General features: G+C 47.0%; 1 protein-coding gene across 7 annotated transcripts in view; it reads right to left on the bottom strand.

The window, feature by feature from the left end:
• DAPK1 (death associated protein kinase 1) overlaps positions 1-24,660 on the bottom strand; it is a 170,631-nt gene that overhangs the window by 75,560 nt on the left and 70,411 nt on the right. For all 7 annotated transcript variants that reach the window (XM_045086096.1, XM_045086097.1, XM_045086094.1 and 4 more), the window contains exon 3: positions 767-988. In XM_045086096.1, the coding sequence (XP_044942031.1) occupies positions 767-988 (222 nt within the window). The remainder of the gene's footprint in view (positions 1-766; positions 989-24,660) is intronic.

The raw sequence follows: 24,660 nt of genomic DNA, 5'->3' as shown, positions 1-24,660 counted from the left end.
CTTCCTGGGCTCCTTTCAGGATTCCTGCCCTCAAGGCCCGGATGCCTCCCCTCCCTCCCAGTGGCTCAGAGGCATTCGCAGCCAGCAGCCAGGTGCTCCTGGGGGGCATCCTCTCCTCCCTCTCTCTTCAAGATGGGGAGGGCACTGAGGCAGGGGCCTGGGGGCAGAGAGACACATTACTGAGAAAGGCACGACGGTCCGTCACCCACAACCACAACCGACAGGCAGGGCCTGCCTGAGAAAATACGTGGAAAGCTTTGAAAACAAGTCCTATGATCACCTCTGAGGGATGCTGGTTCAGTTTTACCCCCTCCTGTCAATCGTGCTGACAGTCCCAACAGCTGGGAGCGGAGGTGGGGGGTGAACTGGAGGGAGGAGGAAGAGAAGTAGAAACCCTGAAGGAAGGCAGAGGAACAGTGCCAGTAGAAAAGGAACATGAGCTTAAAGTTGACCAGGCAGCTCAGGAGTCAGATGACGTCATGACAAAGGAAGAGGATCCCCAGGATGTGGGGACCCTCTTGCAAGTCGGGTAGGACTGCGTTCATGGAAACCACTCTTTAGCATCATTCGAGGTAACCACAGACAGGTCTCGGTGCAGGCGGTACAGGGTTGTTCTCGAATTTGACAAAGCAGAGTACATTCCTGACGAGGCTCGGGGCAGGCCCCCGAGGTGTCCCACTGCAGGGCTGCCATGGGCGGACCTCAACCACCCTGACCGCCACCCTGGGCCTCCCAGGCCCCCCACAGCCAGGCAGACCCTACTCACAGCTCTAAGATCAGGATGACGTCTGTCTTGTTCTCGTAAACCTCATGTAGGGTGATGATGTTGGGGTGCTGGATCTCCTTCAGGATGCTGACCTCCCGCTCGATGTCCTCGCGGCTCACGCCCCGCCGGCTGGACTTCGTCCTCCTTTTCTTGATAAACTTGGCGGCATATTGTACACCGGTGCTTTTCTCCCGGCATTTCTTCACGACTGCGAACTGCCCACTGTAGACAGAGGATGAGCGGTTACAAGTCATTCACACATTTCTTTATTGCTCCCTACAAAGCCCGGATTTGAGCACAGATGGGGCAGGGCACGAGCAAAGGGGGCCGTTAACGGTGAGTAAGAAAGTCCATGGGGTGGGAAATTAACGGATTAAGCTGGGTTACTTCTCATGACATTTCCTTTTCATTAAACCTGCTTAAAAACAGGTTGCAATGTTCTTGAACATTTAAGAACAATGTTGCAAGTGATACAAAGTCTCTTGTCTTGAAGAATACTCTACGGAATGGAGAAAGATGCCTCCACTTCTGTGATTTCTTCCTCCCTCCCCTTGCAGACTCTGGGATAGCAGCAAGGAGCTTCCCGACCTCCCGACCTCCTTCTGACAAGCCTTTCTCCCATTTGTCCAGGGAAGACAAGGGATCAAGATGGGCGAACTTAAAGAAAAATACACAGAGCCCTGCTTTCAACGACCTATTTCTAGCCTATGTACTTAACAATTGAAATGTTCAGAATTAAAAAAAAAAAAAAAAAAAAAGCTGTATATTCTCTTCACACCTCAGGGATTAGATCAGCCACATACACCAGACATCTGTTGGTGGAGGCTTCTCCAGCATTACCTGCCTCTCTCCTTTCTAGGGATCCTATAGCCCTGAGGAAACTGACTCCACCCCCACCTAGAGATATGCATTGGATGACCTAGGCTAAGCCAGTCAGTATACTGTGTCTTCCTGGCTCCAGGTACAGACACATGACCAAAGTAAGACCTTTTGGAGAATGCAGAGACCAAGACCTTTTCTGAGACTCTTCTTTCTTCTGGATGTGAACACTGAACTCCATGACCCCAGTTGCTACTTCCAGCCATCCCGGGATGAAAGGGGAGGTCCACTCTTGGTTTAAGGCCAACCATTCCAGAGGCAGAGCCAAATAGAAGAAGAGAAACCAGGTTTGTGGTAACACTGTGAAATGGCTGGATCAACCCTAGCCTGAAAGCCATCTGCCTTTGGGTTTTTCAGCAACAGAAGCCAATAAAGGCCCTTTACTGCTAAAGCCAGTTGGGTATGGGCTTTCAGTTTCTTGCAGAGGAAAGCAACCTATACATTCTCAGCCATGGTATATAACCTGAGCCTCCTACCTATGTATATGAAAGAATATAATAACAGAACTTACCACAAAATAATAAAATAAATACATAAGCAGGGAGAGCCTTGAAAGGTAAGTAAGCTACCCTGAAAGTAAAGAAAACAATACAAAAGGACCCTTCCTGTATCAATGCTGGCACCTCACTTCTTCCCCAGAGCCACCCATCACAGGATCCGTATATTTCTTGGCAGGTGCTAGAGAACAGCTATATAGAGAATTATCACAGTTATTTTTAACTAGCTTTATTCTCCCATGAAGACAAAAGGGGGAGAGAAAATCAGATGAACAGTAACTGTTCAATGTTAAAGAAGGGATACTTTAATACATTACTCATTTACTTTAGCAGCAGAGGTCAGTGAAGAAAAACCCAGAGTACAGGATTATTTCTTTAGCACTGCCAAATTTTTGCATGACAGGCTATTAAGACTCTCTTTCTCCCTGCAGCAAAATAGCAGAGAGGCTGAAGATAAATCACACCAGAACACTAGCACCAACTGCCTGTGAACTCACGACCTTAAAGAGCCAGGGGATCTGTTAGGACTTTATTACATTTTACATTCTTTTTCTGAAGAGCAAAGAACTGGGCTTATTTCTCTCTTGGAGGGTGGAGGTGGGCGGCAGAGATGGGGCTTGTGGGGGAAGAAAACAGCCTGACTACAGAACAAAGTGAGCTACTACTTGGAAGCATCTGGTGAAGCGGTGCTTATATTCCCACTTGTCAGAAAGAGAGCATCAGGTCCCAGCTGAGAGCTCCCAAGGTGTCCAAGGACGCGGGGTGGGGCAGGGCACTGATCCGAGTCACATATGACCCAAGCTTCCAGGGGCTGAGTCATGCACGCCTGTCACGCAAGCGCCGTGACTTTTCTCAGGGACTGTAAAGATTCAAGGCAGATTCAGTGGTTTGAATTATGTTGCTTTAAACACTAAAAACGAAAAACCAGAAAGAGATGTGAGGAACGTAAATGGAAGCCTAAGTCCAAAGACTATCCCAAGTTGTTTTTCCTGCTAAACGTTCCATGTGGACTTTTCCCCTTTTAATTATGGGAGTGAAAGCATCAAGGCCCTACCCTAGCGCTGGGCTGGGGCGAGGGGGCCCTGTATACCCTGTGCGCCAAGGCCAGGAGTGTGTGCCCAGGCCCAACCTGACGGCAATGCCCACATCTGCAGCAAAACATCTGGACCGCACTCCTTCCATGGTCAGCTGACCTGACTCACACTTCCGGGTCCCCCTGAGGGGAAAGCAGGCAGGGAGAAGGGGCTGTAGCTAGGCTGGGAGCCCCCCAACCCCCCCAGGCCAAGAGAAGATGTGCACGGCTGCAGCTAATGTCCCAACTAACCTTGGCTGCAGACGGTCGAGAAGGTGTAGACTAATTTCGGGGACCACTTTTCTAGACCCATCTCAATGCTACCTCTTTAAAGACACCTTTCCGAGTTATCTCTGCCTACCCAACGTCTGCCCCGACCAGTGCCGTCTCCTGCACCTGAGCCCACAGGGCCCCTTGCAGATTTTTCTGCCTGTTTCTTGCCCATTCCTACTCCTACCACGACTGCAGCTCCACGGAGGACAGAAGGCTGGCAGGCGAATCTCTCATCCCTGAGACACGGGATGCAGGGCTCCTCTGGGAGCTCATGCGTGATGCGCTTGACTCCTGAATCCTTAAAACCAGAGGTGTTACCTGAAGACACTTCCCTGTAGTTCAGTAGCTCTGCGTGGGGCTGCGCACTCAGGCTGCCTATCTGAGCTGGTGTCCCGCCTCTTACCAGGTGTGTAACTGAGGGTTTACATCCCCCTTGACCACTCTCTGCCTCAGTTTCCTTATCTGCCAAGTGGGCAGAGTAATAGTGTTTGCCTGGGAGGGTTCGTGGGGTGGAAAGGAAGGATTAAACAAACTAATAATATATGGAAAGTGATTAGAATGGCGCCTAGCAGTATGACATCTTCAATGACTATTCACCTGGAGCCACTGCCAGGAGCTTAGGGTCTATGGTTCGAAGCTCGAAGTGCCTTCAAAGTATCAGCCTCTCAGAACTGCCAAGGGAAAAAAGAGCCCAAAGAAGAAAAAACCTCAACAGGGTTGTCACGTGTTTAAAGTGTAAAACTCAAGCCGATCCTGGCCTTAGGCTTCGGCCTTCAAACATGACATCCCCGCCCTCATGCCCTGCCAAGGGAGAGCGGCTGCCCCCAGCAGATGAGGAAACTGAGGCACAACTGAGCCCAGGGCGGGCAGAGGCTCACGCAAGGCTATGGGGCCTTGGTGTGCACTCGGTAACTCGTGCCGGGATTTTCCCAGCCGTCTCCACGGGCAGGCAGCGAACCGAAGGCAGACTCCTCGGAGAAGAAATTCCTTTCTAAACACAGTAATTTGCTTTGTGAGGCCTCATTTGAGCTGGACTGGTGGTTAATTGCTGCTCCCATGCTTTCCTTCCTGAACAGCTGGCCCTTGACCCCCCCCCAGCTCCCTCACACCCACTTTGGGGGGTCAGCTCCTCTTCCCCGATCCCCCTCCCCCAATAATTACAACTGAAAACAATTTTTTGTTTAGGCTTTTTTGGGCAAGAGCTTCCAAATCATGGGATCCCGGAGAAACGATCTGATACAGCTGCCAGGGTAAGCGCTGGGCAAGGAGGTACGTAAATTCACACAGAGAAGCAAGGCCACCACTGCCACACATGGTGGCCTGGGCTCCAGCCTCCCTCCTGTGATGGAACCAGAGGCTCCCCACCGATGCACACCCCCATGGACAGCTGCAGCGGTCGTCCATGGATGGGGCAATGCAGCCGTCCCTGCAAAACAGAAACTGACTGGATATCAGCACATTTGAAGTGACAAAACAGAATACAGGGGATCCTCACTTTCCGCAAGAGCTGTATGTGCCAGTTCACCTACTTGTTACATTGTACTTGTGACTTCAAAGTCATCATTGGCAGTGCTGTCACGGAAACAGATCCGAGTCACCCGAGTGCCCAGGGGAAGTGGGTCAAGGCCACACTCTGCCTTCTAGGTCAGCTTCGATATAGTAAACAAATGTCTTTTTTTTTTTTTTTTTAAGATTTTATTTACTTGTCAGAGAGAGATCACAAGTAGGCAGAGAGGCAGGCAAAGAGAGGGGGAAGCAGGCTCCCTGCTGAGCAGAGACCCCGATGCGGGGCTCGATCCCAAGACCCTGAGATCATGATCTGAGCCGAAGGCAGAAGCTTAACCCACTAAACCACCAAGGTGCCCCAACAAATGTCTTCTTAAGAGTCTATTTAGTGCCAGGCTTTTTCATTTTTGCTATCTGTTGGTGATTTCCCTATTTAAAATCACCCCCAAAATGGGAAGTCCAGAGCTCATAAGATGGAGGCTGTGATGGACTTGTGGAGGACACCTGTCATGGGTGGGTTGGCTTTGTTCAGGCAGGGGTGTCAGTGATGTTGGCCGTGAGCCCAGTGTTAAAGAATCAACGATGTGTGTAATGGAAGGCCCTTTAAACAGAAACACGCATGAAACAAGGTTATGCCTGCATCCGATGATGGAAATGTTACGAGCGGAGGCTCACAGAAACGTGACCCTGTTTTTTCTCTAGAACAAATGGTCCAGTATTCGCTACCTCAGTGTCTGCAGTGAAGTCATGGAACATAACTATAGCCCCAATAATGAGAATCGATCATATGTTGCTTTTTAAAAATGTATTCATGTTTTCTGTCACCTAATAACTGACAGAACACTTTTTGGACTAAGTACAGCTAGCCAAATTCATTTTGACACAGAAGCTTTCAATTAAATGTAACAAACACATATTGACCACTAGTGGCCAGATCCATACAAAGCCGATGAGACACATCCCATTTTAAAGAGTTTTGTTCTACAAAAACTTGTTGATTTAAAAAGAATCATAAATTTTATCAAAAAAAAAAAAAAAGAAGAAAGAAAGAAAGAAAGAAAACTTTGGGTAAAAGGAGCAAAACTTCATAAAGAACAACCTGCCACCTAGTGTCTTTGTCTAAGTCAATGACCTCATCAGAGCACCTTGTAGTCACTCAATGAACTGTACCCAGAATTCTACCCAAGGAGTTTAACATATTACTTTATTCATTATCACAACTCTACAACATTCACTTATGCACTCTTCCATCAATGAGAAAAACCAAACCTTAGAGAGATTTTTTTCTAGTTGCCTGAACTCTTTCCTGTAAGGAAGCCCCACACTTGAGAAGTGAATCCCGAATGCATTTGCCTCCAATGCTCTATTCGTCGAACCCCATTGCTGTCCCGGGCTTCTGTCCATTTTGTTGGAAATATAAGTGATGCCCCTGTGAAGTTACAGATGGGTCTAGGAATCATTCCAGGGAAAAGCTTTGTGCAGGGAAGGCACGGAGAGGAGGGCGGTAGTGGAATACGGTTGGGCAGTGCTGCCTTCTCCCCGCTGCAAACTCATGAAGTGTTTTAACTAATTAAAGCCTCTGTGTTACCATGCTCTGATGTTCTCAGAGTAAACAGTAAGTCATGTTTGTGTGTCGCTTCAGAAGCCCTTACTAACAATTAGAAAGAGCCACAAAAGATTCTCAAGGTCAGCGCACCAGGGCGACAAGCACACATTTGTGAAGCATGTGGGCTTTTACAGGTCCATTATATTTCATGACGCATTACAAGTAAAGCTGTTGGACTCTGTTTAATCCAGTTGGGTTTTATTTTCAAATTCATTTATTTGTGGGAGTTTTGCTCACTTGGGGAAAGATGGGAAAAAAGATGGCATAAACGTGCAATGTCAGAGGGTCGCATTCAGAGGGAGGAATTGGGCTAAACGTGACAATATGTTGTACCTTCGCGCTGGCACCTAACCTAGGGGCTAACATTTTCGTTGCTGACCTTGACCTAGACACCACATTGCAACAAGCTCCCACCAGGGAAGGTGGATGCCAACTCAAAACAAAGGGGCTAAAGGGGCACCTAGGTGGCTCAGTGGGTTAAAGCCTCTGCCTTTGGCTCAGGTCATGATCCCAGGGTCCTGGGATTGAGTCCCGCATCGGGCTCTCTGCTCAGCAGGGAGCCTGCTTCCCTTCCTCTCTCTCTGCCTCCCTCTCTGCCTACTTGTGATCTCTGTCAAATAAATAAATAAAATCTTTAAAAAAAAACAAAAAACAAAAACCGAAAACCAAAGGGGCTAAAACAGTACTTTTTTTTTTTTTTTTTTTTTTTTTTTTTTTTGCTGATTTTAAATATGTCTCTATCCCAGCACATTTAAGTCAAAGAATTATTTATGGTAACTCTTTATTGTTATGAGTTCCCTGTATTAATGCTGGAAACGGATCTGGCTTCGATCAAAAAAACGATAAGCTCCAACTCTCCCCTCGTCTCAAGGCTTTGCAGTAAGGTTTCTAATTAAAGCAAAATAATTTCTACTTTTGAATTCATGTTATCAACCCGCAGGACAATGTGAGGGCTGGTTCGTGAGCCATTTATTCTTCTTGAAGAGCTGCACTGAAAGAGTGTCAGTGGCCTGAATCCTACCTGAACACTGGAATTACGGGTCTTCAATAAGAAATGAGGTGGCAGAAGTGGTTTTCCAAGGATGAGTTCACACTGACGGCAGGGGAAAAGACCCCAAAGGGTTCGCAGGCTAATGGGAGAGACAAGCACGTAACACCAGAGTATGGGAAGGGCCATACAAAGGACGTGGCCACTGTGAAGCCCCAGAGGAGAGCATGAGGTCAGGGAACCCAGGGTGTACCCTGAGGGTTAAGCCCCAGCCTGGAGGACAAAGTGTGTGGAGGAACGGTGTCCCGGAGGAGAGAGCAGGAGCTGAGCTGGAGAGGCATGAAAGGGCCTGGTCCATATTTCCAAGAGGAGACAGAGAGGTGGTGAAGCACAAGTGCAGCCCCACAAACAGGGCCCAGCCCACTATGAAGCAGCGCCAACCCCAACTTGGCCAACAAGGCAAGAATGCAGTGACCTGTCTGAGCCTCAGTTTCCCCATCTTTGTGAGGGTGATGCCAACATGAGATGAGGCCAGGCACGTGGGTTCTCTAAGCATATTGAGCTCATGTAGGGATGAGAATTAACAAGCTATCTCAGCTCAGCAGTTCTCCAAGAAGCCCAGAGGACAGTGTTTCCGTGGCCGAAAAGTGGCACCAAATTTCTCCTTGGCATTTTTCCAGGCAACTGTGAAATCTCAGTATTAAATCTCTATGCTAAATTATTAGGACTAAATTATTTTTGATGCAACCTATCTGATGTGTTCCCTTTGGTTCCCCCCAAAACCTTATTGCTTCATTTAGATGCTGAAGTTTTAGTCTGCGGCTAAGTTAGGGGAAGCAAACTGTCCTTTGCAAAGATGGCCTCAGTCACGTCTTTCAGGTCAAGGCTCTCCCGCAGTGTGACCTCGTCTGTCCCACCCTGATGTGGACTCTCAGCCTGGTCTCCTGGAATCTGAGACTTGTTTGACTAATAGGATGTGGCAAAAGTGATGGGACTTCTGCCTGGTTCTTAGGGCACACATTCTTGGGTGTTCCCTCTTGGAACCCCGCCACCATCCTGGGAGAAGCCCAGCGTGGAGGTGTCCCCATCCACAGCTCCCTCCGAGCAGACAGCAGATTTAACAGGTCGGCCAGGAAAGTGGACATTAACATCTGCCCCATCAAGTCTTCAGATGGCTCCAGCCCCAGCCAACATGTAGTGCCCCCAGACGGGGGTCTCAGCAACCACTGCGGGGGGAGGAGGGTCTGTGGCAACCCAGAGGAGCATGAGAGAGCATGGTCAACTGTTGCTTTTCGCTTCCCCGTTTTGGGCTGGTTTGTTACACAGCCATGGACAGGTGGAACAGCCGCGAAAATATCTGGGACGATGGGTTTGACCCATGACCTGGGAAGCTGTGTAGGGGAAGGAGTCGGTACCAAGGATGAGAGGCCAGCAGGTGACCAGGGACAGAGCCCAGCATGATGGGAGGGAGCAAGAATGCCCAGACCATCTTGAACACAGCACCCACCCCCACCCCCAAGCCTGCATATGCATGTGGGGCTCATGTTTCAGGTTTGGCAGCCGTTCCCTATCTTTCAAGGAAAGCTCTGCATCAGTTAGAAGGGATCTCTGTGTCAGAACCCAAAACCAACAGCAAACCCCAGAGGCTCTCGCTGAAATGCCTTCACAGATCCCTGGTGCAGCGGGGCTTGCCACTCGTCTCCAGTTCACCTTCTCCGGTCTCTGTGGGGGAGCAGGACCCCACTCTGAAACCCAACACCCGCTGCCCAGCAAGTTTCCGTGAACGCGCTGCCGCTCACCCTCACTCAGACTGGTCCACGCGCCCGGGGCCCAGTGGAAGCCTCCCCTTCCGTCCTCAGCCACCAGCGCACAGAATTCAGCAGACGATGAAGGCTAACCCGTCCACGGACTGGGAACTTCAACACCAAGTTCAATCCCCTTGGAAGGCTTCTCTGGCTCAGCTCACACTCCCAACTGCCCCTCTCTGCCCTTTGAGAAGCTTCACATGACAGGAGTGCAAAACACCTTTTACAAAAACACCAAAGCCAGTGATGATGAGGAGGACGACTAAAAACACACAACCCCTCAGAAATTATTAAACTGCTACCAAGACTCAATCAAAATGGCACATGATCAGGGCACCTGGGTGGCTCAGCTGCTTAAGCATCTGGCTCTTGATTTCAACTCAGGTCATGATCTTGGGGTCATAAGATCGAGCCCTGCATCAGGTTCCATTCTGGGCTTGGAGCCTACTTAAGATTCTCTCTCTCCTTCTGCCCCTCCCCCAACACGTAAAAATAAATAATAATTTAAAAATGGCCCCTGATCTGAAGAAGAATTGTGTGCCCCTACACCATAAGAAAGCAGCACAGGTTGCCAGGGTACGGACAGCAAGAGGCAGGGTTTACCAAGGGCATAAACACCAGCCTGTCACCCCGGGAACCAAAACAACACACGGGAGTCAGGACTGAGTTGCCAAATGAGAAGTGCTGCCCAAGGGTGGCTGGGAGACGCTGGAGCAGCATGCTGAGCAGAAGGACTGGGCGGAGAGTGGACCCCTTGGGTAGAGCAGCCTCTGGGAGGGCAGGACTGCACAGAGAAGTCCACACCCAGCAGAAGAGAGCAAAAGCCAGGACCCAAGGCAAGGGTAGGCAAGGATCTGGGTTCGGGCACAGGTGCGGTGTTGCCCGTGGGTCAAAGAAACCAAATACACAAGCATTGGGCAGCTCGGGCAGCTCATTACAATGAAAGAATAAGCAAACCCCAGCAAGCAAGGACTCAGAGGAAAGGGCGATTAGAAAGGTAGCAGTGCACACCTCTGCTCACTCCACTTGTCCCTGGGATCACTCTTTGGACGGGGAATGTCTGAGGTCCACCTGGAAGTGCATTTCCCAAATAAACAGACGCTACTTGGAGAAAGGGTGTCATGGTCAAGCAAGTTTAGGGGAAACTGCGTAAACAGAGTCACACAGGTCTCTGTACACACATTCAGCATTTCAGAGGGTTTGGGTTGTTAACCACAAAATGCTTTTGCTATTTTATTTTTTGCTTGTTTTTTGTCATGGAGCATTATGAAATTTTGAAATCCAGTTTTGGTTTTGGTTTTTATTGTTGTTGTTGTTGTTGGTGTGTGTGTGTGTGTGTGTTTAAGAAAAGTCTGCTTTCGTCTTCTCTCTCAGTTAAATTCTTCTTCAGAGCTGGGACTGGACTCTATATGCCCAGTTTCCCTTTAATTTTCAAGCCAGAGCTGCATTTTGAGGTTACTTCCTCAGGCACACCCCCTCAGGGTGCGGCCGGGTGGGGCTAAGTGCAGAGCTGGCTTTGGGAGGGCTCAGACCCTTTGGGACTCTGGCCCATTAGAAGGGTGGGGACCAACGGAGTCAGGCCAGGGAGAGGAAGCCGCCTGCTGCTTTGGAGTGAGAGCTCCTCTGCCTTTTTCTGGCTGTTGGTCTGGCTGCTTAGAGGGGACGGGCCAATGCACAATGTTTGTAGTCCTGGCACACGCCCAGTACCAATTGAGACTAAGTCTTTTTTTTTTTTTTCTTTCACATGGTTGGCAGGGCTAGGTATTGTGGACAGAAACTGAGAGCTGGCAGGGTAGGTGTGGAGAGAGAAGGCCTGAAGGCAGAGTGCTGTACTATTCACTGGCCAGTTCACAGGGGAACTCTTGAGCTCTCCTGCCTGCCTGGGACCATGAGAACCATCACCAAAATCGGGTGGCAGTGATGGGAAGGAGCCCAGAACCTGCAAACCACTTAGAGCAAGTCCTCAGCAGCCTCCCAGGCACTTGACTTACACAAGCCTAGAAGGAACACTGCCATCTTGTTCCGGGAGTGGGGGGGCGGGGAGAGTTCCTTTGGTTACTGTCCCTTGTGGCCATATCTAATCTCACTTGATTCAGATATGGTCTGTGACTTCAGGAATTTACAACCCATAGGGCTTAACAGGACATTTCCATATAACTGACCTGTGAGTGCTGTATAAGATGGACGGAGGTGTGCAGAGTGAGTGGGGGTCCTGCACTAGTCGAGGGCTGGGGACAACCTCACCCACCCCAGTCAGCACCACCCGGGCTCCTGAACTCGGGACCGGGCACAGAACACATGCTTGGTGTCTGTTTTTGGTTTTTAAAGCCAAAGGGAAAGGAAAAAGGAAAACAAGTATTGGAAAAGTGTCATTTGATGCATGTAAAGAGGACCTTCAACAGACAGAACAAACAGCAGTACTCCAAATATTTTTCTTCAAATAGAGCAAGTCCCACACTGGAACCAGGGCTGCCCTTTGAGTCCAGTATTATGGAGAGTACAAGGCTCTTGTAAGGAAGGGTGTCATGCCAGGATCAGCCCTCCTATTTAACCAATGGTGACCACGACAGGTGACTGCAGATCTGGGTTTCCTGCCCCAAGACTGTGCTCAGGGCTGAGGGAGGGAGGGGTTGGGTTGCTCAGCTGAGGCTAGAGACTGATGCTCATGCTATCCCTTGGGCCAATCCCATTATGTGATCAACCTGACTTTGTCATATCATCCCTTTCAGCTTCTGGGCTAAAGGTAACTGGGTCATAAGGTACGATCCATCCTCTACTCAGCAAGCTGCTCTCAGGGGAAAAGAGCTGAAAAAGAGAACAGGAGGTTCATATAACTTCACGGGGCAAAGGAAGAGAAACAGGAGCTGAGCTGAAGTGCCTTATCCCATGACCAAAAAAGAAAGTTGGATTCATTCAAGGTGCAGAGATTCGAGATGGGGAATCCTAGCCAAAGAGAACAAGAAAGGTAAAGTTCAGCCGGGTCTAATGGGCACACGTTGTAATCGTGCAACTACTACACTGAGCCTAGCATAGGTTCAATGAAAGTTCTAGAAACTGTGTGATAATGCTCCCCAATATGTGCTCTGCCTGGTTCTGGAGCGTGAGAGGCACTTCACCAAGATGCCTAGATGTTTGCACATCTCCCTTCTCAGCTTAGGTGGAACTTGTCTGTGTGTTTTCATGGTCAGGTTTGGTATGTATGCTGTCGAGGCAAGCATGTCATGGGCAGGTTTGGGACCTCCCACCAGGTTTTATCACTGGAAGAATTAGTTCCATCTTATCCCAAGAAGCCAGGTCTATACTGAAGGTTTTGAACTTGAGTGCCCTTGGAAGACATGCAAATATGTTTGGCACGATGTGGCTTCTAGCAGATTTTAAAGACCAATGAGCTTGGGAGACCCTGTACACAGGCTGGTTTGGCTCTAGAGACCGAATACAACCCAGGGTTGTGGCTTCTTCATAGTTCTCCTTCCCACAGCTTGCAAGAGTCACAGGCCCAGGTCTCAACAAGGCAGCTAGTGGTTGTCTGACCGTAAGCCTGGCCTGGCCGGGAGGAGTCCTTTTCAAGGCGCTCTTGGCCAAGTCCTTTCCCGTGATGCCTACACATCCACTACCTTGGCTCCGAATCAGGTGGGGACCCACCTCACAGGAAGTGTGGGGAGACAAGAAAACAGGCAGAGGACCAAGGGGGTCACCTCAGGCCAGGCAAGGAGAGGCTGGCAGGGAAAGTCACTGCTGAAGTTACCTGAAGAAAGAGCCACACCGATAAAACTGAAAGATGATAAGTTAAAGAGAAACCAGAGCTCCCGGGAAGTCTGAGTCTTCCCTCGGTGGAAGCAGAAGTCCCTGGAAGCCTGCCACGTGGGCTGACCTCACCGCCGTGAGCGGACCTGTGCAAACCTGCAGACTGTCCTCAGAGGCAGGGGGGAGGGCTGTGAACTCCTCAGCCGGGAGACGGAGCACACTAATGACGGCACTTCACCCTGGAAGTGCGACCTCTGGGGCGCCAGGGGCACCAACCAGGTCTTGGGTCAAACTCCAGAGAAAATGAAAAGCACCTGGCCTGTCTCAGGGATGAAAGCAAGACCTCCTGAAGCAGGAGCTGCACATGTAACTACCTATCCATGCGGTGTCACTGCCTAAGAAAACGTGGAATCTGAATTCCTGGGGAGTCGGGGTGATCAGCCCCAGAGCTCCAGAAGCTGTAACTGATGGAAACACAACTTTCCAGTAGGAGAGGCAGGGGAGGGAGCCTTGGCAGGAGAGAAGGGGTGCCGACCTCTACAAGGCCCCTGTCAAGGTGTGTGGGAAGCCCTTCTGCTTGTGGGTACCCACTTTCTCGGCTGCAGTGTGAGGGGCCCCTCTCAATGCAGCTGCCAAAATGCCTCCCTCCCTACCCTGCCCCGCAAGGGCCTCATGGTCCTGCCACTGAGATCAAGAGCCTGTGCTTATCTGTACTCACATGGCAACATCTAGGCCGGGCAAGCCACCCCGTTTAGATCCACCACAGCTCCCAGGCAGGCAACGAGGCCCAAAGGAAACCAGGGCTTCAGGCCCCGGAGCAGCAAAGAATTGAACACACAGTTGTCATGGTGCCCCAAGCAGGCCCACCACCTCAGGCCGCTTGTTCAGCCTTCCTCTTTGGGTGCTGTCTTCCAGGGGCTTCTAGATCAACTCCCAAGTGAGGGCCGCTGGTCTCCAGTACTGCTAGGTGGCTTCACAGTGACGGTGAACTCCGGGAGGGAAGTGCCAGCTCAAAAGCTGTAGGAGGCCAACACGTGGGATTTGCAGCTTGTTTTCCACGGAATAGGCAAGTGAGTGACACAGAAGCAGACACCATGTTTCCAGCCACTTCACGATTTGTGAGGCATTCATAAGAGATTCACTACTAGTTACTCAGTGTAGAACTGAGTCTGGAAGGAAGAAGAAGGAACACTACAAGAATCGGATTACCAAGAGTGAGTTCTAATCCCCTTCTTAACACCCTACCAATAGATCAGCTTTTCAAAAACTGTTCATATTATACCTGTACATAGGATTCTTTCTGAAAATTAACATGCACAAACCTAATATGGCGCATTCAGTAAAATTTTTTAATTAATACACTTGACCCTTGAACAACATGGGTTAGGGCAGCAACCACCCCCGCCCCCGCCAAGTTGAAAATCTAAGCATTAACTTTGACTCCCTCCAAATTTAACTACTAATAGCCTACTGTTGACCAAGCCTTAGAAAACATACACAGTCAATTCACACATTTTGGGGATATTCTATGTATTATATACTGTATTCTTACAAAAAAGGAAGCTAGAAAAAAGAAACCGTGGTTAAGAAGATCATCAGGAAGAGAACATGTATTTACAGTACTGCAATGTACTTACTGGGGGGGAACCCGACGCATAATTGGACCCCACAGTTCAAATCCATGTTGTGTAAAAGTAAGCTGTACCTGTTGACTCTATGACCTTATGGGTCACCCCTTAAAACTATATGCTGACTACCTGTTTCAACATTTCCATTAACCCTCTACACTTGGAAGAATGACTGCTCCAGTCATTAGAAACATCACAATAGATGTCCTATCATTTGCTTTAAGAATATTGTAGCTCTGAGAAGTTCACGTGCCTTCACTTTTCTCCATCACTTATTTATTGGGCCCAGCCATGTGCTCAGTCTCAGTCCCAGCGGGCCCTCTCTGGCAGGTGCCTACCTGCCTCAGAAGCTTTTCAAGGGGACAGTAGTGTATTTGATATTGCATACTCATTTGAAAAGCAAAGGTATATTGTAGTCCTCATATGGTTAATGACACTTAAGGGAATTCTCCTGGTCTCCTTGGAGCTAAGGTCTCCTTGGGCCTAAGTGCTTTATGTAAGGAGATGCCTTAGGCCAGGTAAGTGAGCACGACCAAAATATTTTTAAAATAAGAGTTGTCGATAGTCATTAAGCAATCATTGGCCCTTGAGAGGTCAATGCAATGTGCAAACTCCATGAGGTCAGATTCCTAAAGAATGGAGAACACGAAGGCAAGATTCATGATCTTGTAGGAATACAACAGAAGAGTACAAATTATTCAGGAAGCCCAAATGAACTAAGCTTTGAGAAAGAAAGAAAAAATCAACATATAAGAGAAGATGGACAGAAAAGAGCTAAGAGTGGATGGTATCATAGTAGGAAACAAATGAATTCTTTTGAGCACCATTTCTTTTTCCTGTGTGAGGGCCATTGGTTTTACTTGGGAGAGTTGGGAAAACATTGGTAAGGTGGAACTAACTGAGGTTTGAGTTAACAAAAGGGATAATAAAAGGCTGCCCAGCACTATACCCATGTTCAAAAGAAGACCAAGCGGGACCTGTCTCTAAGATCAATTAGCTTGTTATTAGTCTCCAGCAAAAACTGAGAATCAATCTTTGATCAGATGAATTAAAAACAGCATGTGATCAACAAACAGCACAATCAGAAAAATATTCTCCCTACCTCCGACAGGGTTGTAAGATGAGCAGGAATAGGAAATGATATCGACAAAGAAAATGTTTTGATTTCAGCGAGGTCTGTTACCTTGCTGGCCTTTCATGGAATTTTTGTCGATGAAATGTGGAATCACCGTGTGGCAGGCTAGAGAGCTCTGGAGTCTAGCGCTGTCCTAGTAAGATGTTTCTCTCTGAGTAGATCAGATGAAGGCATACTTACTGCATTTTTTAAAGAACTAGTCTAAAAGCAAAAATTCACTGATAGAAACAGGATCTAAATTACCCCCAAATGAATAAGAAAATCATAAGAGAGATAAACAGAAAACCCTATTTTTTTAAGCTTTTATTTATTATTTATTTGACAGAGATCACAAGTAGGCAGAGAGGCAGGCAAAGAGAGAGGAGGAAGCAGGCTCCCTGCTGAGCAGAGAGCCAGATGTGAGGCTCGACCCCAGGACCCTGAGATCATGACCTGAGCCGAAGGCAGAGGCTTTAACCCACTGAGCCACCCAGGTGCCCCAGAAATCCCTATATTTAGATTCAAAGAAATTAACTTCACATGAAAACAGCTTATATCGGAAAACACCGGACAGTTCTAGTTCATCAAAAATAACACAAGCCACGTCACTGCTGACACCATGGTTGTGGCACCAGCACGTTTAAAGGGTACAATGCTCCTGCACTCAGTCCAAGTCTGGACCCCAGAATGGGCACATGCACTTGGTAAGAAAGATGCTAGCAGGGTAAGTGGCAGTCAGGGGGTGGGGATGGGGCAACAAGGAGGTTTGGCTCTGGGCAGGACAACTGTCACTATCTGAAAGGCTGTCAAGAGGAATCAGCCAGATATTAGTGGAAGGTGGGACAATGGTCTCAGTCCCCTTCCTCTGTTTCTATGGGCTGCAGAAATCAAGACTCTGCTGTATTATTCTCCACACATAACTAAAAGAAAACAAATCATTGGGTACAGTTAAATCCCATGGCAGAATTTCTTCTCTATGCATTTTCTGAACCTCTATTATCTGCATGATCTCTCCAGATTGAAACTCTAAGTAAGATCCATTATTTCATTCAACTTCTCTAGGTTCATTTTTGGAAATATACTTTATGCGCTTGTGCCTTAAGATTAACTCTGCAAAGTGACAAGAGCAGAAATGCTCACAACCTGAGCAGAAATGTACTGGGGGTGGGGGGGGTTAGAGTGTTAGGCCATCAGATAGCAGTAACTGGATGCTGACCCCTGGGACATGTAGCAGTGGGAATGCTAATCTAACCCTTCAGTACCTCTTCTGAGACTCAATGTGGTCATTTAGGAAATTAAAATGAAATTGAGATCAATAATGCTTAGCTTACAGGACTGCTCTAAGATTCAAAAGTGGTAAAAAGATGTAATTGTGTCTTATATACTTCACACTATCAAACAAATATAACATTAATATTTGGAGCTATTTAAGTGATATCACAGCTGGGAATAAAACCACCATGTCTTATGTCCAAATTTTCCTAATGGGTTCAGGTCAGTCTCTAATAACAGGATGATGAAAGAAGGAAGGAAAGATTTTTTGTTTCTTTTCTTTAAAGAGAGAGAGAAAGAGCACAAGAGGGGAGAGACAGAAGGAGAGAGAATCTTAAGCAGGCTCCACACCCAGGGTGGAACCTTACAAGGGTCTTAATCTCACAGCCCTGAGATCATAACCTGAGCCGAAATCAAGAGTCAACGCTTAACCAACTGAGCCACCTAGGTGCCCCAGGAAAGGATTCTTTTAAACAGGATTTAAAAACAGCCAATTCAAGTCTTCCAAAACTCAAAATTAAATATCTAGACAGATTAAATTAATCTTCTGCATGACATTAAGACTCAGAAACTTTAGAGGCAGAGGGCTTGGTTTTGAATCCTGACTTTTCCACTTAAGAACTGTGTGACCTTGGGCATCCTCTCAACCTCTCTGTGGCTCAGGTTTCTCATCAGGAAACTGAGCCTAATAACTGCACCTACATTAAGTAATTGCTACAAGGATTAAATGAACTATACCTGTCCACCTCTTTCAATACTGCCTGACTCATAATACGGACCAGATGCTTGCTACTGTTATTAGAATTATTATTACTGCATATCTTGCTTAAAACCATCTCCATCTCTTAGGCACATGTCAAGACTTGCATATTGTCCTATTAGGGGAAATAAGAGAAGGAAAAACCTATCAAGTTCTTCCTCCACCCTGTTCTGGAAAAGCCATCTTGAGCACAGGCTACTGAGTGTGCCTTCCATGAAGGCTGCTGCCTTCAGAACACCTTAGCAGGAGGTGCTCGGACTTGAGGAATACTGAACTATTCTGGGTAAAGAGAAGGAAAGAGATGGACTAATATCTTGAGGAGGGGTCGCCTCAGAGAATTTGACGGTCCTCTCACTCCTGAGGCTGCTAGACCAGAAAGACCTCAAAATATTAATTAAGGACCAAACTGAAGAAGGTGACTTTTAGGATGCTGAATCAACTTTAGAAATGTTGAGTGACATGTCACCATATAGCTGGCTCAGAAGAGTTAATGTTAGTGGTTCATGGTAAAGCAAACGGAATGGAACTTCGCACCTGGTTCCAAACATACGTTCTTAAACAGAATAAAATTTCACATCGGGAAAACTTTGAAAACTTACAATCTGACCATATTCAGGTTGATTCAATTTGCATTAATCTATTTAAGTACTGGTATCGATTATTTGTTCAGAGGATATGTCCAATAATTTTTGGCTATAGGAAGTGAACTGTAAGTATGTAATCTTCATAATGAGGACATAAATGTATACAAGTTTTAAGCAACAGATATTTCTAAACTTAAACAAGGATTTATTTAGAATGGAGCTGTCCAAAAGAAATATAATGCAAGCCACAAATGTAAACCTCATGTGCAATTTTAAATTTCTGAGTAGTCACATTAAGAGAAAAGAAACAGGTAAAATTAACTTTTAGAATGCATTTTATTTATCCCAACATATCAAAATACTATAATTTCAACATGTAGTCAATAAATAAAAATTATGATGCAGTATTTTACTTATTTCTCGGGGGGAGGGTGGCACTTAACCCCGAGGGGTAGGTTATACAGACAGAACATTGAAATTTGGGCTAGCCATACTTCAAGTACACCCCAGCCACCAGTGGCTTGTGGCTGTTGTTGACAAACGGCACAGCTTCTTGCTAATTTTATAGCTATAATATAGAACTAGGACATAGCTTGATTATTTTATTTATAGAAGGAAAGTGGAAAAGATACTTGTGAAGTCACTGGGAGGTGAACCATCTAATTTGACACATTAATCATTGGAAGATGAAAGATACTATGGCTGACCTTAGTAGAAGACTAAAGAGACCAAATGCCCCTTGGAAACCCAGACTGTGCATTGTAGATAATTTTGTCTTAAAAATATGTGATGACACTACCAACTCTTCATTTATGTGTACTGCCGTGTGGGGCATGGAAGTCACTTGCACAACCACATGCTCTAATAATCACTGATGTACTTGAAGGCATTTACCAAATCTCCCTTCAGCTTCTCTAGCAAATTCTTGTCAGTAAAACCACTGCTTCATATAGAGGAGTTTATGACCCCAAGAAGTATTTCTATGCAGATTTCTAAGCAGTGTTCTAGAGGAGGCTACAATGTATCCTGCCCCATTTCTATGGCTCCAAGAAGGAAATCTAGGTAGATTTCTAAGCAGTGTCCTACTGGAGGCTACAATGTATCCTGCTCCAGAGAGAAATACACATTATGATTCAGCTGATTTAAAAGTTTGATCCCTTTAGTAAACTAATAATCTAGGTGATTCTACTTATTTCCTCCTCCTCCTCTACAGAAATGCGAGCAATGCTAGACAATGAAACAGTGGAGGATGGACAGGAAGCTTCCCTTGAGACCTAAGAGTGGTCAGGGAGGAAGGGGCAGACAAGCTGGTGGAAGCAGGTGTGAATGGCTGCTGGCGATCAAGATTTTTGGTTGTTGGGGTGATGACTGTGGAGCAGAGGAAAAGTTCCTGGTACTGAGCCGGCCCAGAACTGGGAGGCAGAGTAATGGTTACATCATATGCAGGGAAGTAAAAGTTGCTGATGAGATTGGCAGGGGGAGGTGAAAGAGAGAAGTCTGCATACCCAGATTCTCACTGCTCACAGTCATCTGCCTTCTCTCTGCACATGGCTGATTCATTTCTCCCTCACTTGTGAGACATCACAGCACTGATGCCCATTATTTCTCCTTGTTGGTGAAAGTTGTAAGAATTAACAAACCTATCACACGGGACTCACAGGTGCTTATGCATAAAGCACCTAGTATGTTCCAGCCAAATGGCAAGTTTAACTACGCTGAGGTACCACAGGGTTCTCTGCCCAAATCTAGGTGATCGCTACCTGCATCCATTTCTTCCTTCACTCAATGACCATTTCTTGAGCGCTTTCTCTGTGTCAGACACAGCATGGTGTTTTGGGTTTTTTCCCCCTAAAATAGTTCCCCAAATGTCTTAAAATATCCAAAATATCGCCAAAAGGGAGAATCTGTAACAATGAAATGTTCTTCTTCCCTCTCCTGGCTGAGAACCACAATCTCCAGGAGTCTTTCTCCCTGTTTACTATTCTTTGCTTCCTCCTTCTCCTTATTAAATACTAAAGGTGAGTGTCATGCCATTCTAAAAGCGGCCAACTGCACCCGCCATTGACTTGGAGAAGGCAGGTCCCGTGACCCTGGGGATCAGCTACTTGGGGACATTCTGTGCCACTGCTCCTGTGGTTCTGAACAATAACCCTTTTGGCACAGAGACCCCATTAAAAGTGGGGGCAGTAAACAAAGTGTGACCATGACAGGGAGAAAACCCTCATGATCAAGAACACAGCAGAACCAACCGACATGGAGCGGTAGTCTCAACAAATGTGCCGGCCCCTTCTGGCCACACTTTCTAGGTTTTGTCTCCTGTCCTGAAGAGCAGTGAAGACTGTCACAGGATGTCAACCATGACCAGGTCCCCAAAGGCTAGATGCTATAGCCCTGGAGACTCTTGATGGCTGCTTCTCTCCTGGGTTTTTTGGGACACATCCAACCCTTGTTATGGACTAAACTACACCCTCCACCCCCAAAATCACGCAGGGAAGCCCCGACCACCAGTGTGAAAGCATTTTGAGGTGGGGCCTCTAGGCTTCAGATGAGGTCATGAGGGCTCCTCCTCATGATGGGATTAGTGCCCCCCTCCCCATAGGAAAGACAGCAGAGAGCTTGTTCTCTCTCCTTCTCTCCCTCCCCTGCCCCTCCCCGCCCCTGCCATGTGAGGACACAGCAGGAAGGTGGTCTTCTGCAATCGAAGCCTTCCCTGCACCCCGATCTCAGACCCCCAGCCTCTAGAGCTGTGAGAAAAACACACTTCTGTTGTTTCAGCAGCCCCCAACCCCACCTATGGTATTTTGTTATGGTCCCCCCGAGCAGACTAATATACACCTCCAGCCACCCTTTGCTTTAAATCATATGGTACAACCAGAAAGGCTGCCAAGATTCTAGCAATTCCTTCACTATGACTTTACGTACACTGAATTCAGATCTCATGAGATCCTCCAGCTCATTAACAAAGGAACCGGAGAAGGATGTACCTGGTACAGGACCGCATTCCAGCAGGGCACAAAATCCATCTTTGCGGAAAACATAAAGTTGATTATTTTAAGTGGTAGAGCTTTGAAGTCCTCCTAGATTTGTTTTCTTTTAGAGCATAGTTATTTTTTTGTAGGGTACCAAAGTCCATGTGAAGCCCTGTCCAAATTAAATTTCGGTTAAAGTGTCTTACTACATTATGCCCAAGAGTTTCAAATTAAAGGAAATGAGAGGGAATGAATGTTGTAAAATACATATGACTTCCAGGCACATGATCTACACCTGATGAAGGGCACGAGATGAATGGCTGGCTTGTTCCCTTGCAGCAGACCCTCTCCCCACTGGTGAAGTTTCTCCAAGTTTCCAGGCTGGTTCAGGCAGGCTGGTTTTAAGGCTGGCTCTGTTTCCAGACTAGTCAAGGGAGCACACTGCTTCTGACCCACAACCGCTTATTTTCTACATGGCCAAAGGGAACTGGAACAGCTCAGGCTAAGAATCCTATTCTAATTCACACCCCAACCTAGTCACAGATACACACAGAAAACAGGGGCCTCAGAACTGAAATGGGCTCACAGGCCTCCAGAAACACAGGCTCCAGAGCCAGCTTTCTTTATTATTGATAAGGATAACTGTGCAGTTTTAAATCCATTTTGATTTCAGGATATTGTTTTAAGTAAAATTAACTATGTTCTTTAAAAAGTCACAGCGTGGGGGCGCCTGGGTGGCTCAGTGGGTTAAGCCTCTGCCTTCAGCTCTGGTCATGATCCCAGGGTCCTGGGACTGAGCCCTGCATTGGGCTCTTTGCTTGGCGGGGAGCCTGCTTCCCCCTCTCTCTCTGCCTACTTGTGACCTCTCTCTCTCTGTGTCAAATAAATAAATAAAATCTTAAAAAAAAAAAAAAAAGGTCACAGCATGGTTCCAGCATCACAGTTCATGCTCAGGTGAGCCTGGGTCTCTCTGCTACCGATGAAAGAGCGCTGAGGATGTGTGGTGAGAAGGCACGGAGGACAATCCCAGCCAGACCACCACTCACAGCTGTTTCCAGCTCCTCCCCCTGGATGCAAAAAGGCACAATAAAACTACACTGTTTTAAGACTAGAGTTTGTATCCAAGCACTAATAAACATGCCCATGCATCTCCAAAAGCTGTGTGTTCCTGCAGGCTGGTCTGAACAGCAGTGACAAACAGCCGACACCACAGTGCTACGTGATGAAGGTGAAAGAAGGGGAGAGAAACACCTTGGATAAGTTACCTGATTTTTATCTAACTGGGGCACGCACTCACTCTGCACCGCCTCTGGACCTAGGGGAGTAGGTGTAGTGCTCCCACAGAGCTCTGTGTCACCTACATCATACAGCAGAGTCCACATCCAAGTTGTATAAAGGCCACATATCAAAATCACGATCAAGTGTTCATGTTACAGGTCCTCATGTGCCGTTCGAACCATACTCTGAGCCCTGCTTCTCCTTAAAACTTCAGAAAACTTCTTTAGAAGCTTAACCTCTGGGTCCTACCTGGGAGATCCAGCTGATCACTACTGAGATGCCATGGACAGTCAAAACAAAGGAAGTCTTAGGTCAAGAGCAGATATCAATCCTCGCAGTCACCCTTACACTAGTCCTGTAGACAGCCTTGTACATAGTAAGTGCTCGATAAAATTTGATGAACTAAACTCTGGAGTAAGAAATTCCTCCAAAGGTAAATGGAAAAAGGACAGAATTCATGACTGTGTATGTACTATGGAGATTTCCTTTTCCAAACCCAAACTAAGACATGTAGTCTACAAACCAAATTATACTTATGACAAAATATTTGGGCTTGCTTCTGCATTGGATCCCCCACCTCACGTTAGTTTCCTCTTGCCATCTCTGCAAAGTCCCATTTGCTGCATAAGGTCACCGTTTACAGGTTCCAGGCATTATTAGGAGGAGGACATCACCGAGGGCCATTATCTAAGCCTACCACAGCCCTCCAATGAGCTAATCTTAATCACAGACCTTCTGATTTATTTACTTTTAAAACTGAGAACTAAAAGGAGTTATCTAGAAAGAGGAGCAGACCAGACCATTATAACCATGAGGTTCTGGCTCCCAGGTAAAGGTTTTCCCTGCCTTCTCAATAGATAATATCTGCTACAACCACTGTCTTTCAACAGATAAGGGCTTAGTATTGGCTAATTCTGTATTTGTCATCTCATCCATTTCAAATGAAAAAACAAAACAAAACAACAACAACAAACACAAACACCCCTACATATACCAGTGAGTCCACACCAGGTCACCACTGGCTTCTGGATACTTAGCACACATTCACAAACACACGTATTATCGCTATCTTCAGAAAACCATGGGCCCAAATGGCTGTTTTCCAGTTGTAGGTGTTCAATAAAACTTTATTGGAAAGATGGAGGGACGGACACGCTCGGGAGTCACAGGGATAAAAGTAAGCCCATCACGCCATTCCTGCAGCTCTAGTTTGTTGATTTCCCCAAACTGAAGAAATGGAATCACTTTTGCAAAGAAATAGAAGAGAGTACGTAAAGCTGTGGCCTTGACCCTGGAGTAGAAGGGTTCAATCCTTCTTGTTGCCCCTGTCCCTCCCCAATTCCCCTACTTCTTTAATAATGCCAATTTCTCGGAAGTCACCAACAACAGGGTCTGCTAGTATTCTCCTCCACCCCAGGTGCTCTAAGCTAAGGCATGAAGCCAGGCAAGTAGACATCTACACTTTCAAAAGTGTAAGATAGGAAGAGGCCAGAAGAAGCCGCATGGATTAGAACAATGACTATTTCTCCACTGGCCTTTCTCCACTGGCCTTCCTGCAAGAAGCTTTTCCTAGGAGCATCCTAAACATAAAGACGCATTATCTTGGCTTGATCTGTATGGCTTAACCATTGTGATAACTGGGAATGGCTGCAAGATGTTAAATGTGGACAATGAAAATGTTCTCGACCTCTTCCTCTACCAAATTAAGGCACATTTAGTTTGGAAGGAAAGTACAATTACAAGTCAAGTCATTGGGTGCTTCAATCAAATATCATCTGTCAAGGAAGGCCAAGGAAACAGATTCTCTGACTATTTTAGTTGGGGATCCAAAAAGACTTCCTTGCTTGATACATTGAAGAAGTGCACTTGAGCGCGTGCGTGTGTGTGTACACACGTGTGTTGGGTGGGGTGCAGTATCA

This window comes from Mustela putorius, unplaced genomic scaffold (genome assembly GCF_011764305.1).
Source record: "Mustela putorius furo isolate JIRA1106 unplaced genomic scaffold, ASM1176430v1.1 tig00000876_pilon_pilon_pilon, whole genome shotgun sequence".
NCBI classification, from domain to species: Eukaryota; Metazoa; Chordata; class Mammalia; order Carnivora; family Mustelidae; genus Mustela; species Mustela putorius.
This window is presented reverse-complemented; position numbering and strand designations above follow the sequence as displayed.